Raw genomic sequence first — 13,576 nt, 5'->3', positions numbered from 1 at the left:
ATTGAATCTCAGTCCTGAATTCGTCCCAGAATTCTTCAATATTTTTCTGAACCTCCATGAGCATGTTTATGATTTTTATTTTGCAACCTCTTTCAGAAAGATTGATGAGTTCAGTTTCCCTTGACCTTTTTTCTGGTGTTTGTGGGATTTGGTTTGAACCAGGTTCCTTTGATATTTCATATATGTATGTGGCGCCATCAAGTGTCCATAAGCTCTCCTCTCTAGAGTGATGTTGGGGGTCTCAGGGGAGCAGTGCTAGTGCCTGGGGGCAGGAAAAAGCTGTTTCTTGCTTCCCAGCTGGTGTGCCTGTCTCCACTGCCAGAATCAGTGGGCCAACCACACAAGTGTAAACCTCTATGCTTTGCACTTGTAGCTACTGTAGGCGGGGCCTCCCTCTGTCTAGCCTGAAGCCAGGGCAGGGGCTGCCAGTTTGTGAGCGGTGCCAGTTTGCTGTGAGGGAGGCACAGTGTGGGGCCTTAGAACTGTGTAGCCAGCCAGGGGTATGGAGCGCCTGAAGCTCCTGAAAGTTCCCAACCTGCTGGGCAAAGTGTACCCTGACAATTTTGTCCACCTGTCCTTTCTCCTGAGCAGTAAGCTCTGTGCAATCCTTGCCCCTTCAGCAGCCCTCTCACTGTTAGGAAATCTCTCAGACTGCCTGCCTTTCTTTTGTCCCAAAGCAGCTGGATGTGGATGCCTGTTTTCCACAGCAGCTTGAATCTCAGTCTCCCCAAATATTCTACCTGTCTTAGCTTTCCAACCCCACTAATCTCCAGAGCACCATGCAATGTAGGTTTATGCTCCCAGAGCAGATCTCCAAGGCTGGGTGTTCAGCAGTCCTATGCCTCCACCCCCCTACCTGGTCCATTTCTCTTCCTCCTGCCTGTGAGCTGGGGTGGGGGAAGGACTTGGGTCCCGCCAATCACGGCTTTGATATGTTACCCTGTTCCGTGAGGTCTGCTCTTTTCTCCAGGTGTATGTAGTCTTGTATAGCGTTCTTTCCTGTTGTTCTTTCAAGATTAGTTGTATTAACTATATTTTTGTATTATATGTTGTTTTGGGAGGAGGCCTCTGTCTCACCTCTCATGCCACCATCTTTAATCCTCCTTCATGGTGCCTCCTCTTATTTTTACAGGAGAAGCAATACAACACAGTGATAACGAGTGTAGACAGTGTAACTAGGTTGTGGGGGTTCAAATAATTCTCCATCACTATAAGCAGTGTGTGCCTTGGTCTCCTAGTCTTTAAAATAGAGTTAGTATAGCAATACTGACCTCATAAGACTGTCAGGATGGTTAAATGAGTTAGCATACGTAAAAATGTTAGAATGCACCAAGCACCTGATAGATTTTTTAAAACTAAATTTAAACAAATTTGAAAGATTAAAAGTTTCAGGGAATATTTTTATTTTGACAATCTAGACCCAGTTTTTCCCTCAAATATAAGAAGTGTCAGATGCTAAAAGCAATCCCATGTGGTTCTGACATTTGACTCTACAAGAACTGTTTGAAAAGAGCCACCTCCACTAAGGTACCTGCTTTGAACTGGCATTTTTATGTTCTGTGTAGTCCTGCCTCTTAAAGTTACACCCTTGAGCCTTGCACAGCTAGGGCAGGAATTCGGTCTGTGGCTACTAAAATGGAACACAGTCGAGTACCCTATTTAGAAGGTCACATCTGGTCTCCTGAAGAGTGTTTTAGGATATGGAGACTCTCATAAAACACATCTTACCTGGGAAAAAATTAAAGTTATGGTATAAACAGATACTTTTTACCTCTGAAGAGTAGTAATTATTCCAGGCCCTCACAGAAGTAATTTAATTTGCAGATGTATTACTTCTGAAGATAGGAAAATAGATAAAAAAAATTCTGGATGCTGTTCTTCGGAAGCAAATGTTGGCACTCTTCAGAAATGGGGGCAGGTGTCTGTTAGTCTTAGATTCCTCCCAGAAGTGGAGCCATAAGGATAGTGGGGTCTGGAAAAGAAGGGTATTTTTTTTTTTTAAACAAAAAGGTAAGGGAGAAACACAGGAAAATCACATGCTCTTTTTCCATACTATTCATTTAACTCTTGTTTTAAAACTATTTTCAGTTTATCATAAAACTTTGAAGAACATTTGTCACTTTTATTTTCTAAGTGTTTTTCTTCCATACAGGAACTTTGCATTGATGGCGACTAATTTGTGTGTTTTTCTTTTTTTTCTTTTTTTCTTTTTGCATGCTGTCCCCTGTGTTGGAACTCTCAATAGAGAGTAAGTTGGTTCAATATTTGTTGGAAATCTAACTTTACTGCATGACTGTGAAATTAACCCTTTTTCTCTATTTTCTCTCCCGAAGAGTTCATGCAGTATTGGACCCTTTGCAATCCACGAAATGCTATTTGCAGTTAATGCAGACTATCATTCTGTTTGGAGATGTGCTTTTTAATCTACTAATTAATCTAATTTAATTATGTTCTTCTGTTCTATATTTGATGACTGGCACACCTAAGATATAAGTTGAGGTTAAGAAAAGGCTGCTTCAGTTGTAATTAATAGCTCAAATATTTTCATTGTTTTCCAAAATACTACATTTGTGAGATATGTGGGATTATAAATTGATTCCATTGAAGGTTGGCTCCACTGAATCATTAAAAAATAATTCCCATTTCACAATTATTAAAAAAAATTTAGTCCCAACCTCCCTATGTGTACTTCCTAATATTATATTAATGTCATTTTATAAAAGCAAACACCAGTTTACAGAGCAGTGATTCTCAGCTTTCTCTCCTGAAATCAAACGTTTAGCCCTAGTATCATATTAGCATATGATACTTTCTCCTTTAATTGAATATAAGGAAATGGGAGACTGTCAGCATCTAACAGTGAATTTTTTGTGATAGGGCAATCAAGTAAGAAATTTTATGTGAAATTCCCAATATATATTTTGAATAGATCCATGTAGCATATATTTTTTCATTTAATAAGTACCATTGATAGGATATAAGTAATAGTACAAAATAGTAGTATAGTACAAAAATACTACTACAATTCTATATGTAGAGTACCATAAATAACATGTCTGCATTTTTGTTTAGCTGTATTCACGTTATATCTAATCAAAAAATTTCTACCTAGGAGACTCAGAAAAATCTTCTTGAAGGAAATAGGAGTTCAGATCTTGGCAGGAACATAAGCTTTGGATACATTAGCACCGCCTTCTGAAAATGGCTTACATGAGTCCTGACAAGTGGTAGATGCCAGAGAGTTTATAGGAAACAAAAAGAAATTAATCTTGGTTGGGATGAAGGAAAGGTCTTACACATCTTCCCTTGCATTGAGAAAAAAGGTTGGCAGGATAAGTTTCACATAAGAGAAAATTCCTACTCTTTAAGGAACTTTTCCTACACAATCATTGAACAATTTTTTACTCAGTGCTCAGCCTCTGATAACTTTGAGCTTGGTTCTCATGGTTGATACAAGACTGTAAAAATAGTCTTTATTATCAGTTGTTGTATGTCCAGATGGGAAGGTAATATACCTAGAAAAAAGTTAAACAGCACCATAAAGCTAGTCCCACTACCAGTTCCAAGAAGGGCAGATCAATGGTTATTATCTGTAAAGTGGTCCCAGAAGCTTTATGGCTGGGACTTGAGTGGTAAACTTTGTAGGGAGTCACATACTGTGTAAATAGAGGGAGTGGGGAATATGGTAGGAAATCAGAAGTATGTATGAGATGTGTTTAGGAACAAAGAGTTTATATTGCCAGATGGTCCAAGATGAGTTTGGGAGTTAGGACCTTGTCTAAGCATTTGAGACATTATTCTATAGACAGTGAAGAGACGTTAAAGGATTTTATTTCTATCAAAAGAGTGATATCCATTTGACTGTGATAAAGAAGCATGAGTTGCCCTTCTACCTGTTTTGTCACTAAAGTTATATTGGAACACAGCTATGCTCACTTATTTGCATACTCTCAAGTGCAGACAGGTATTTGAAACAGACACCATATGGCCTGAAAAACCTAGAATATTTATTTATCTGTCTTGTTACAGAAATTCCAGACTTGAGGTCAAAAAGGCCAGGAGCCTACAATGATGGTGTGATGAGCAGATTTGGGGAAGGCCAAAAGAAAAAGCTGCTGTAGAGGTTGCGGGGCTAGATCAGACAGGAAGTCATATTTCTACTGAAAAGAGAGTCAGGATGTGACTGGCTGTTCACCTCACATTTCAGATGCAAAAAGAAAATGTCTGGCCACAGACTGGCCAGGCATACTAAGCTAATGAAAAAGCTACTACATTTCATAATTAGAAGATAATTGATGGGAGCAATAGGATGGAAACTATAGGAAAGATTCTAGAGACAGTGTTCTCTGCTTCTATAAGCAAAGGATGTAGGTTGAGAAAAAGGGTAAAAATAGTAGAAGAGATCATACTTTTAGAGAATAAGAATACAAAATAGAAAAAATTATAAAGAGGAATAAAACTGGCTCTTCCTTGGAGAAATTATTAGAAGGATAGCTAAAGAGGAAATTAAAGGTATAATTGATATATAGAGGAATCAAAGATATACTTACATTGAAAGATAGTAAAGTAGATGAGGTAAGTGATCTAGTGATAGAGTGCATGGAAACACAACTGAAAGCTATGTGACTGGGCTTAAATCCTGGCCCACCCGTTGTTTAGCTGTGGAAACCTTGAGCAAATGATTTAATTTTGTGTGAAGTGGGAGATTACAGAATGGATTTGGTATATTGAAAGCTAAAGTTGGAATCTTCAAGAAAATAGGAAGGGGCCCTGTGAGGGGCAGGAAGCTCTGATTTGCGCTGTAATTTCTGAGGTCTAAATACTCCCACCATGGCTGATTTGAAACTACCAATCAGCTCACAAAATTCCTGAATTTTCTGGGCATGTACTGACTGACTCCAGCATACCACAAGACAGATTTGCCAGATACCAGTAAGCGTCAGTACTAGATTAGATACATGGGTTTGTAATTCTGGGCCCTGAGAAGAGGGCCAGAGACTATGTAAGTGAAGCAGTGGCCAAGGTTTGGATCTAAGAGAGGCCAGGTCTTTTGGGTCTGGTTGGGAGGGAAGAAAAAAAGGAGTTAATGAACCTACATTATGAATAAGAACAGTGTAAAAGATACTGCCTGGGGATCAGTACTAGAAAATTTAAAGTAGACATCGTTTCTGCTTTTACCTGTACAGTGCATCTAGAGCAGATAGCTAAAGTGTATTTTTTTCTAACTCAGATTCAATGTTAAAGCTCAGTTATAATTCTAATAAAGCCCCTCATTTCTAACATAAGAGAAGAAACAGGAATTCATGTATAACTGTGTAAAGGAAATTCACGAAATACAATATATATTGGGAGCATAACTCTTAATTCTTAAATTGGCATACTTGAGATTATTAACTTTGCTAAACCATAGTTTTTATAATGTTTATAAATTGTCTCATAATACAAGGCTGACATTGTCTTAAGAGTTTTTTCCTCTTCACCTAGAAATATATTTTCCAGTAAGGCATTGAACTTCTTGTAGAAATGAACATTAATGTAGGTCATTTTTCATAAGTACTTTAATCAGATACATCACTTAAGAATATTAATTTCCCTTCCCTTAAAAATTTTTTCATCTTACTAAATTTTTGAAACTAGTAGAATAATATTGGAGCCAATTCTAAAACTCTGTCATTAGAAATGGAGACTTAATAAAGCATGTCACCAAGGGTTTTTTAGAAATCACCAAAATTTAGGTGTAGGTTTGTATCTTGAATGTATTTTATTTTAGGTGTAGTTATAGTTATCCCAGGTCACTTAAAATTAATTTGGGGGTAGTTTTAATAAATAATATATCTTACACCCAAAAAATTTGTGACAACTGACATTGAGAAATCTGAGTCTCTAATGCATTAAGTCAGGATGATCTTAACACTTTCAAGTACCTGTCAGCATAGTCATCCTCTGATTAACTCATTGCCACTCTTCCAAAGAGCTGTGGGTTGGCAAGACTGTAGATAGGTAGTTCCTTGACCTAAATTTCTAGTAAAGTGGATTTCAGTATAACCAGTTTAAGCTGTGGCACCATTGACAAGATTAGGTGTGCCAGCCATTATGGCCAAAATTTCTTTACCAAATGATGCTGCATGGAATAGCTAATTGTCGAACTTCAGCAGAAGTTGGGTAACAGTTCATATGTACTCTTGTGTCACAGAGTCCAATGAAAAAGCAAGAGATTTGTTTTTCCGCTTGGCTGCCAATCGCTGTGCCTCTGATTCCTGTATTCCTTTCTCACTCAGTTTTGAGTTGAACACAGAGGTCAATGTTTCCTCCTTTTTCTCCCTTCTCCCCTATTTATCCACTGTAGGTGTTCAGCATGTTTTTGGAGACCCTGGTGGACTTCATACAAGTCCATAAAGATGATCTTCAAGACTGGTTGTTTGTACTGCTGACGCAACTCCTAAAAAAAATGGGTGCTGATTTGCTTGGGTCTGTTCAGGCAAAAGTTCAGAAAGCCCTTGATGTCACAAGGTAATATTTTCTTCATATATTTCAAGTTTACCCAATAGTAATCAGGAATATTTAGTTTCTGTGTTAAAAGTTCATATTTCTGAGTCCTTTCAAACTATTTAGACTGCCTGGGCTCCATTTGAAAAGTGTTAATGATGGTATGTTTAATGCAACATTGGACTTGAGGTCAAACACTGCATTTCTTTTGTAAAAATTTCATTAGCATTGGTTGAGTAATTTAAGGTATATTATATCTTCATTAGGATATATCTGCAAAGCAGAGTTAGACTGAAATGTTTCCTAAGTTTAAAAAAAAAATGTTTTGCATTTAAATATGCAGGGTCTTTTTTCCAAAAATTTTGAACCAATGATATATTTCTACTTTCTTGTATAGATTGTTGAAGTGACTTATTTCAAATACCCATTTACTAAGTTGAGGTGAGTCTAGAATTCAGATATTAGATGTGGGGAAACATCTGATAATGTTCAGCTTTTTAATCAGTACTTTTTTCTGATTAAATCTATAGCTGAGGGAAGATAGATCATTATTTACTATAGTGTTACTTTTTAATCCCCATAGGATATAAATTCAAATGTTCAGATTCTTCTGGGAATACCTTTTATTATATACTGTATCACATAGATCATTCTCCATACGGATAATCCTTCATGCATGCTTTTTGAATGACATTGTGTTTTGGTATTTAGCATGGTCTTCTGTTGTTAAGTTTGCTGAATGCTTACTTGCTGACTTAATTTTTGTTTTGTTCTTTTCCTCAGAGAATCTTTTCCAAATGATCTTCAGTTCAATATTCTAATGAGATTTACAGTTGATCAGACCCAAACACCAAGCTTAAAGGTAAAACTTTGAAGTCTTTTGAGGACATTGTAAGGAATTGAACTGTTTTATTACTAAAGTTATGTTGATATTTGTATTTGTCACGTGTGAAGCTGCTCAATCAGTGGATTTTGTTTTTATAAACTTTCAGACAGTCAAGCCAGCACTTCGGGACCAGCTTCACTGTTTTTGGAGCTCCAAGGTTTTTTTGTTTTTGTTTTAATCTGCATTATTTCTTTTCTTAACTCTCTTTACAAACTCTGCAGTGTTTCAGATAATGTTTGTATGCATCTGTATTCAACTACTAACCTTTATAAGCCTTTTGAGCATGCACAGATAGATTACCTTCTGGAGAAGCTCACTGGGGATGCATGTTAAGAAAGCAGCACAGGATGGCCATGTAACCCTAAGCTGCTAATGCAAACCTGCTCTCTAAAGTCTTGTCTAATTTTATGTTTGTGATTTCCCAATCCTTTTTTTTTTCCAAGTTTAGGGGTTTCAATAGGTATTTGGGCAAAATGTAAGTTTTGCCTATTTATTTATTTTAGTAAACAAAAATATTTAAGTCTAATGTCAGTGCTATTCTCCTTAACTGAAATAGTAGTTTTCTTTTTGCAGTATGATATTTCTTATGTGTGCATAACATTTAGAATCAGGTTAACTTTTTCACTTGCTATTAGCACACATTTTCCAGTTTATGTGAAAACTACATGAATTCTAATTTATGATTAAAAATAATTACTAAATTAAACATAAAAATAATTTACTATAAAAGAAGAGCCCCTGAATTCTTTACCAAAGATGTTTCTTAGTGGGTTTTATTAAACGAGATTAAAGTCAGGGAAATAACAAGCATGTGTACATTGATAAGCATTTTATTTTTCTGCTCTCTTCTGCACGAAATACATTTTCACAAGCATTATTGCCCAGGATTGATCTTCCTTTAAGTTTCTGAATGTAATTTTGCCTTAAAATAATAATTATGTTTCTTATCAGGGTTGACTTATACTCAACATAACGTTATTTTCTGAGAGCTGCTTTGTGAAATGGGTTCCACCTGTTCTGATTTTGAAAAGTGGCCTGCAGAAGGAAAATAATTTGCTTGATATTACTGATACACATTTTTTAACTCATTCTTTGTCCAAGCTGTTGTGCTAGGGTAGGAATATAAAACTTTTATCATTATCGTCTATAATATGTGATAAACTGTGAACTGTAATAAGGATTATGATTTAGGTATCAATAGTAGGTATTCAAGTGCTGTTCAAAATGTTTGTAGAGATGTTTCGTGGGCCAGTGGAAATGGAGGTCTAAAGCATTCTCTTAAGAAATAAGGGTAATAGGTGAGTTGAGCAAGAAAGTAAAGTTGCTGAAAGCCTGGAGAGAAAGGCAACAGGAAACAGACAAAATTAGCTTTCCTATTGGACTAGGAAACTGGAGACTGGAGTCACAGACTGTTTCTCTCAAAGCTGTTTTTCTCTCTATTATGGCTTTTATATTTTATGTATTACATATTATATATGCATACATTATATGTGTATATGTGCAAAGCTGTAGGGGAAAATTGAACTCCTGAAGTGATGCTTTAGAATAGCAAGAAGTTTTATTGGAGCTGTGCTTTATGCTAAAAATAAAAGTAACTTTCACATGGGTGGCAGAATTAAGAATAAAAAACCTTATAGATTATAGAAAAATGGAAATAATCTGCTTAGGAGACCTATGATAATTTATTGAAAAAATGATGGAACTTCAGATAAAAGATAGATGTTTATAAAGATTTTATATCTCTCACAGAGTATCATATGGTTAAATGTCAGAAAGGAAGCAATAGAATAAGGGGAATTGGCAATACAGGGTGATTTCATTTGAGTAATATTTTAAAAAATAAATGTGATTCTGCTGACCTTTTTCTGGGTTTCCTAAACATGTTGTAGAATTATACACATCTTAGCAACTAGATTATTTTTCCTTCTCTGAGGAAGAATGCATGTTTGTTATTAAAACTACAGACTATGTATATAAGCTTGTGAAATACCCTACTAAAATGTAAACTTTCGAGTGATTATGTGTATTGTGGTTATTTTGCCTGTTGGTATGGTAAACATGTCTATTTTTTGAAACACTTCAAAAACTTTAGATGCCTCTATAACTTGCCAAGACACTGCACTAATTGAATCTCACATAGTGCAAGTAAATATATTGAGTTATTATTGATGGTGGCAAATTGAAAACAAAATACATTGATGTTCATTCTTTGATTTACTATAGTCACCTTTCAGCTTTTCACACTGATAAAAGGTGGCATGGCTTCAAGAATCCAGAATGTTAAGTTGTTGCCCCTATTTAGAATTAAAGTTGTCTATTTGCAGTAGACTTACTACTGCACAATTAACCATAAGTCTCTTTCTCTCTCCACTGTACATTTTACCCAGGATGGCTGATAGGTTAACTCTTGGTTTTTTTTTCAATATATTTCCTAAAGTTGTAATTACTTCTTAAAATTCATTCACTATGAAATGAAGAGTATAAATTGATCCCTTCTTCTTTTTTTTTTTCATTTAAACTGGAAGCAGAAGTCGGAAAATGTACAAGAGTCAGAACTTCATTTTAACATTTTACTTCCTATATATTAACTTGGTATAGTACTTCCCAGATGCCTTATGTGGATTGAGCAAGACAACAAATGCCATCTGAAGATCAATAATAAAGGAAGAAAGAGCATAGAAAAACTAGTTACCTTACTCTTCAGCAGTATTTTTTCAAACTGCTGTTTTAGTCCTACATTTGGACCTTTCTTCTAAGTCTCCCAGTCAGCACTGTATATATCCGAGGATTGTGCATTATGGCAAAGTCAGAGAGTCATTGTTTAGAAATCCTAGAATGGTAGAAGATGTAACTTTACAAACAGTGATTCTCAAACCTATTTTTTTCACCCCAGTATACCTGAGAGAAGGGAGATAGTTTAGCAGTGGCTCACTAAAAGGATAAAAAAGACCGGGTCTAAGGAGGAAGCATGTGTGCTCTGCCCTACCTCCTGATTTTGGAGCCTGAATCCCACCACACACACATCCACCATTCACTCACACATCAAAAATTCCTGGGAAAGTAATAAGACTTTTTAAACCCACCTAGGATATTTCTTTCATACAAATAAGTGTTGTCTTTTCTCCAGCGGTACCTGCATAAAACTACTTTGAGATACTTCTGAAAGATAGTTGTAGCAGTTGATGGACCTATTACGGAACCTGATCTTGTTGTGTGAGTCTAACTGTATATTTGACACAAAATCTATATTGCCCACCTTGATTACCCCTTATGGTACCCTATTTCCAAAATACTTTGGTTCATTTCCCCAAAAGCCAAATCTCTCTCAATTTATAAAGACTGGCTCCTTGGGAAATCTAGATAAGAGTTAGCTATAAGCTCTGCAAACAGACACAAGGAAGAATATGTAGTCTTGTCAAGAGAGTCTTCAGCAATTTTTCAAACACAGGGAATGAAATGCCTGGGACTTAAAAGTTTGGCTTTGTATGAAGCACAAAAATCCACATTGTTATGTACTGTACCTCAGGTAGGTAGGTGATTGTATAATTTCTTTCTTATTGTTGATTTTTTTTATACTTGTCAAAAAAATAATCATCTAATTGTTTCTAATGTATTCCCACTGTCCCTCAATGACCATCTGATTGTCCTCTCTCATTATACTTACCTCTGCAGGTGAAAGTTGCTATACTTAAATACATAGAAACTCTGGCCAAACAAATGGATCCAGGGGATTTTATAAATTCCAGTGAAACTCGCCTAGCAGTGTCTCGAGTCATCACCTGGACAACAGAACCCAAAAGTTCTGATGTTCGGAAGGTATGTTTTAATGTAAAGTTCATAATATAAATTAGAAAAGCAAGTCAGTCATTTTGGATGGCCAGTGAAGAGAGCTAATATTTGCAGGTATTACCAGTTAACATTGAATTTACATGATTATATGAAGACTATTTTTAAAAATCGTATCTTTTAAAGTATTTAAAATTTTCTCCAATATGAATATAACTTTGAAACTTACAATCAAAAATAGCTGTCCTTGCTATAATCCTCCCAACATCTAATCTTGTAACCATTCAAAATACTCCTAATTTTTACGCTTGCAGTGATCTATGTATTTCAAATAAGAATTACACTGTTTCCTGATTTAGGTATTATCTGTTGATCTATGGATAAATTTAGTCATTATGTATCTACTTTTGTAAATGAGGACTTACCTTTCCCATACTGTTCCCACATCCTTTCCTATCTGTCCCAGTAACCTTCAAAATACTTATCCACTGTTGATAAACAATAGAAAAGATTGACATTTTGACTATGGAAGAATTCACACCTCTGCCAAGTGGTTAACTGCTGCCTCCTTTCTTATAGAAGCTTGTTGTGTCCTGGTATTAATAATTTGTCTTGTGTTTCCTTTTCCTGTTAATGTTTTTTTTTCCTTTATCTGTTAATGTTTTCAACATCTATACCACAAGCCTATGACTAATATTTTCCATATGCTCAAAAACAGGTTATTTGTTTTCTAGGAAGCTCCTTCCTAGACCCTCTGTTCTCTTCACCATCTTCTTAAGATTTCTCTTCATCCCTAATCATTCATTTCTTGCATCCTGTATCTAGCTCTGTTTACTCTCTTCCTTGATAAATTATTTCCTTCAATAATTGCTGTAAAGGAATGCATAGAATATAAATCTTGTGACCTTTATTTCTAATGATGGACACCTCACCAAAGAACAGCAGAATACATATGTTCCTAGATAGATAGATAGATAGATAGATAGATAGATAGATAGATAGATAGGAAAAAAAGAAACATGAAAGAAGGAAGAAAGGAGAGAGGGAGGAAGGAAAGAAGAGTAAACTATTTCTATTCACAAATGATATGATCTTATATATAGAAAATCCTAAGGAATCATTTAAAAACTATAAGGACCAAGAAACAAGTTCAGCAAGATTGCATTATAGAAAAATCATTTATAAACACTTAGAATAAACAATCCAAAAATGAAATTAAAGTAATTCCATTTACCATAGCATCAAAACTATGTAAATACTTAGGAATAAATTTAAGCAAAATATACTGTAGAAATTACAGACCTATTTTGAAAGAAATTAAGGAATATTTTAAGTAAACACAAAAACATCCCATATTCATGGATCAGATGACTTAATATTGTTAAACTTAATAAGTTTAACAATAAGTTAAACTTAATAAGACTTAATAAGTTAAACTTACTAAGTTTAACTTTTTATTAAGTTTAAGTTAAGATATAAAGATTATGGATCCCCAAAATGATCTGTGGATTCAATGTAATCCCAATCAAAATCACAGTTGGCTTTGTAAAACTTGGCAAGCTGATTCCAGAATTCCTGTGGAAGTGCCAGGGACCCATAATAGCCAGAATAATCTTGAAAAAGAACAGAGTAGAAGGACTTTACACTTTCTGATTCCAAAACCTACTATATACCAAGCAGCAGTGATGAAGACAGTGTGGTATTGGCATAAGGATAGACATAAAGACCAATGAAATAGAATTGAGGGTCCAGAAATAAATCTGTATGTCTGTGGCCAACTGATTTTCAACCAGGGTGCCAAGAAACAGAGTCTTTTAAACAATTTGTTCTGGGACAACTAAATAGCCACATGCAAAAGAATAAAATTGAACCCTTATTTCACCCCATTTACAAAAATTAAAGTAGATCAAAGACTTAACTATAATAGTTAAACCTACAAAAGTCTTAAAGGAAACTAGGAATAAATCTTAATGACCCTATATTTGCAATGGATTCTTAATTATACCACCAAAAACACAAACAACAAAAGGAAAATAGACCATTGGATTTCATCAAAATTAAGAATTGGGATATTCCAAGAACATGAATACTGATGTGACTGTAGACACAATTGACATGTTTTAAGTGAGGGAGCAGTATGACTGATTTATGTTTTTAAAGATATGCTAGCTACTGTGACAGAAATAGACTCTTGAGCTGTGCTGTATAAGGGAGAAGAGGGTAGGAGGAGTAGGGCTGATACTGAAAGGAACCTAAGTGTTCGTCAATTGCAGTAAGAAATCACTAGAAAATGTCTCAAGCTAATAAATTAAATATAATTGTATAAGCTATGATTACCTATCAGAAAAAATAAACATTGCAAGAAGAACTGTCTGGAGAACTGAACAGGGGAATTGAGAATTATAAAACCTTCTCTAA

At 35.2% G+C, this 13,576-nt stretch overlaps 1 protein-coding gene across 44 annotated transcripts in view; it reads left to right on the top strand.

Annotated features, from left to right (window-relative positions):
• CLASP2 (cytoplasmic linker associated protein 2) overlaps positions 1-13,576 on the top strand; it is a 205,343-nt gene that overhangs the window by 162,824 nt on the left and 28,943 nt on the right. For 22 of the 44 annotated variants that reach the window (XR_012125822.1, XM_073223506.1, XM_073223522.1 and 19 more), the window contains 4 exons: positions 6,347-6,510; positions 7,270-7,348; positions 7,479-7,529; positions 11,045-11,188. Coding sequence is in view for 43 of the 44 variants with exons in the window: in XM_073223506.1 (XP_073079607.1) it covers positions 6,347-6,510; positions 7,270-7,348; positions 7,479-7,529; positions 11,045-11,188 (438 nt within the window). In the remaining variant the exon portion in view is untranslated. The remainder of the gene's footprint in view (positions 1-6,346; positions 6,511-7,269; positions 7,349-7,478; positions 7,530-11,044; positions 11,189-13,576) is intronic. The other 22 variants (XM_073223513.1, XM_037008668.2, XM_037008697.2 and 19 more) reach the window with 1 other exon arrangement.

This window comes from Manis javanica, chromosome 15 (genome assembly GCF_040802235.1).
Source record: "Manis javanica isolate MJ-LG chromosome 15, MJ_LKY, whole genome shotgun sequence".
NCBI classification, from domain to species: domain Eukaryota; kingdom Metazoa; phylum Chordata; class Mammalia; order Pholidota; family Manidae; genus Manis; species Manis javanica.
The sequence above is the reverse complement of the archived record's forward strand: the minus strand, read 5'-3'. Positions and strand labels throughout refer to the sequence as shown.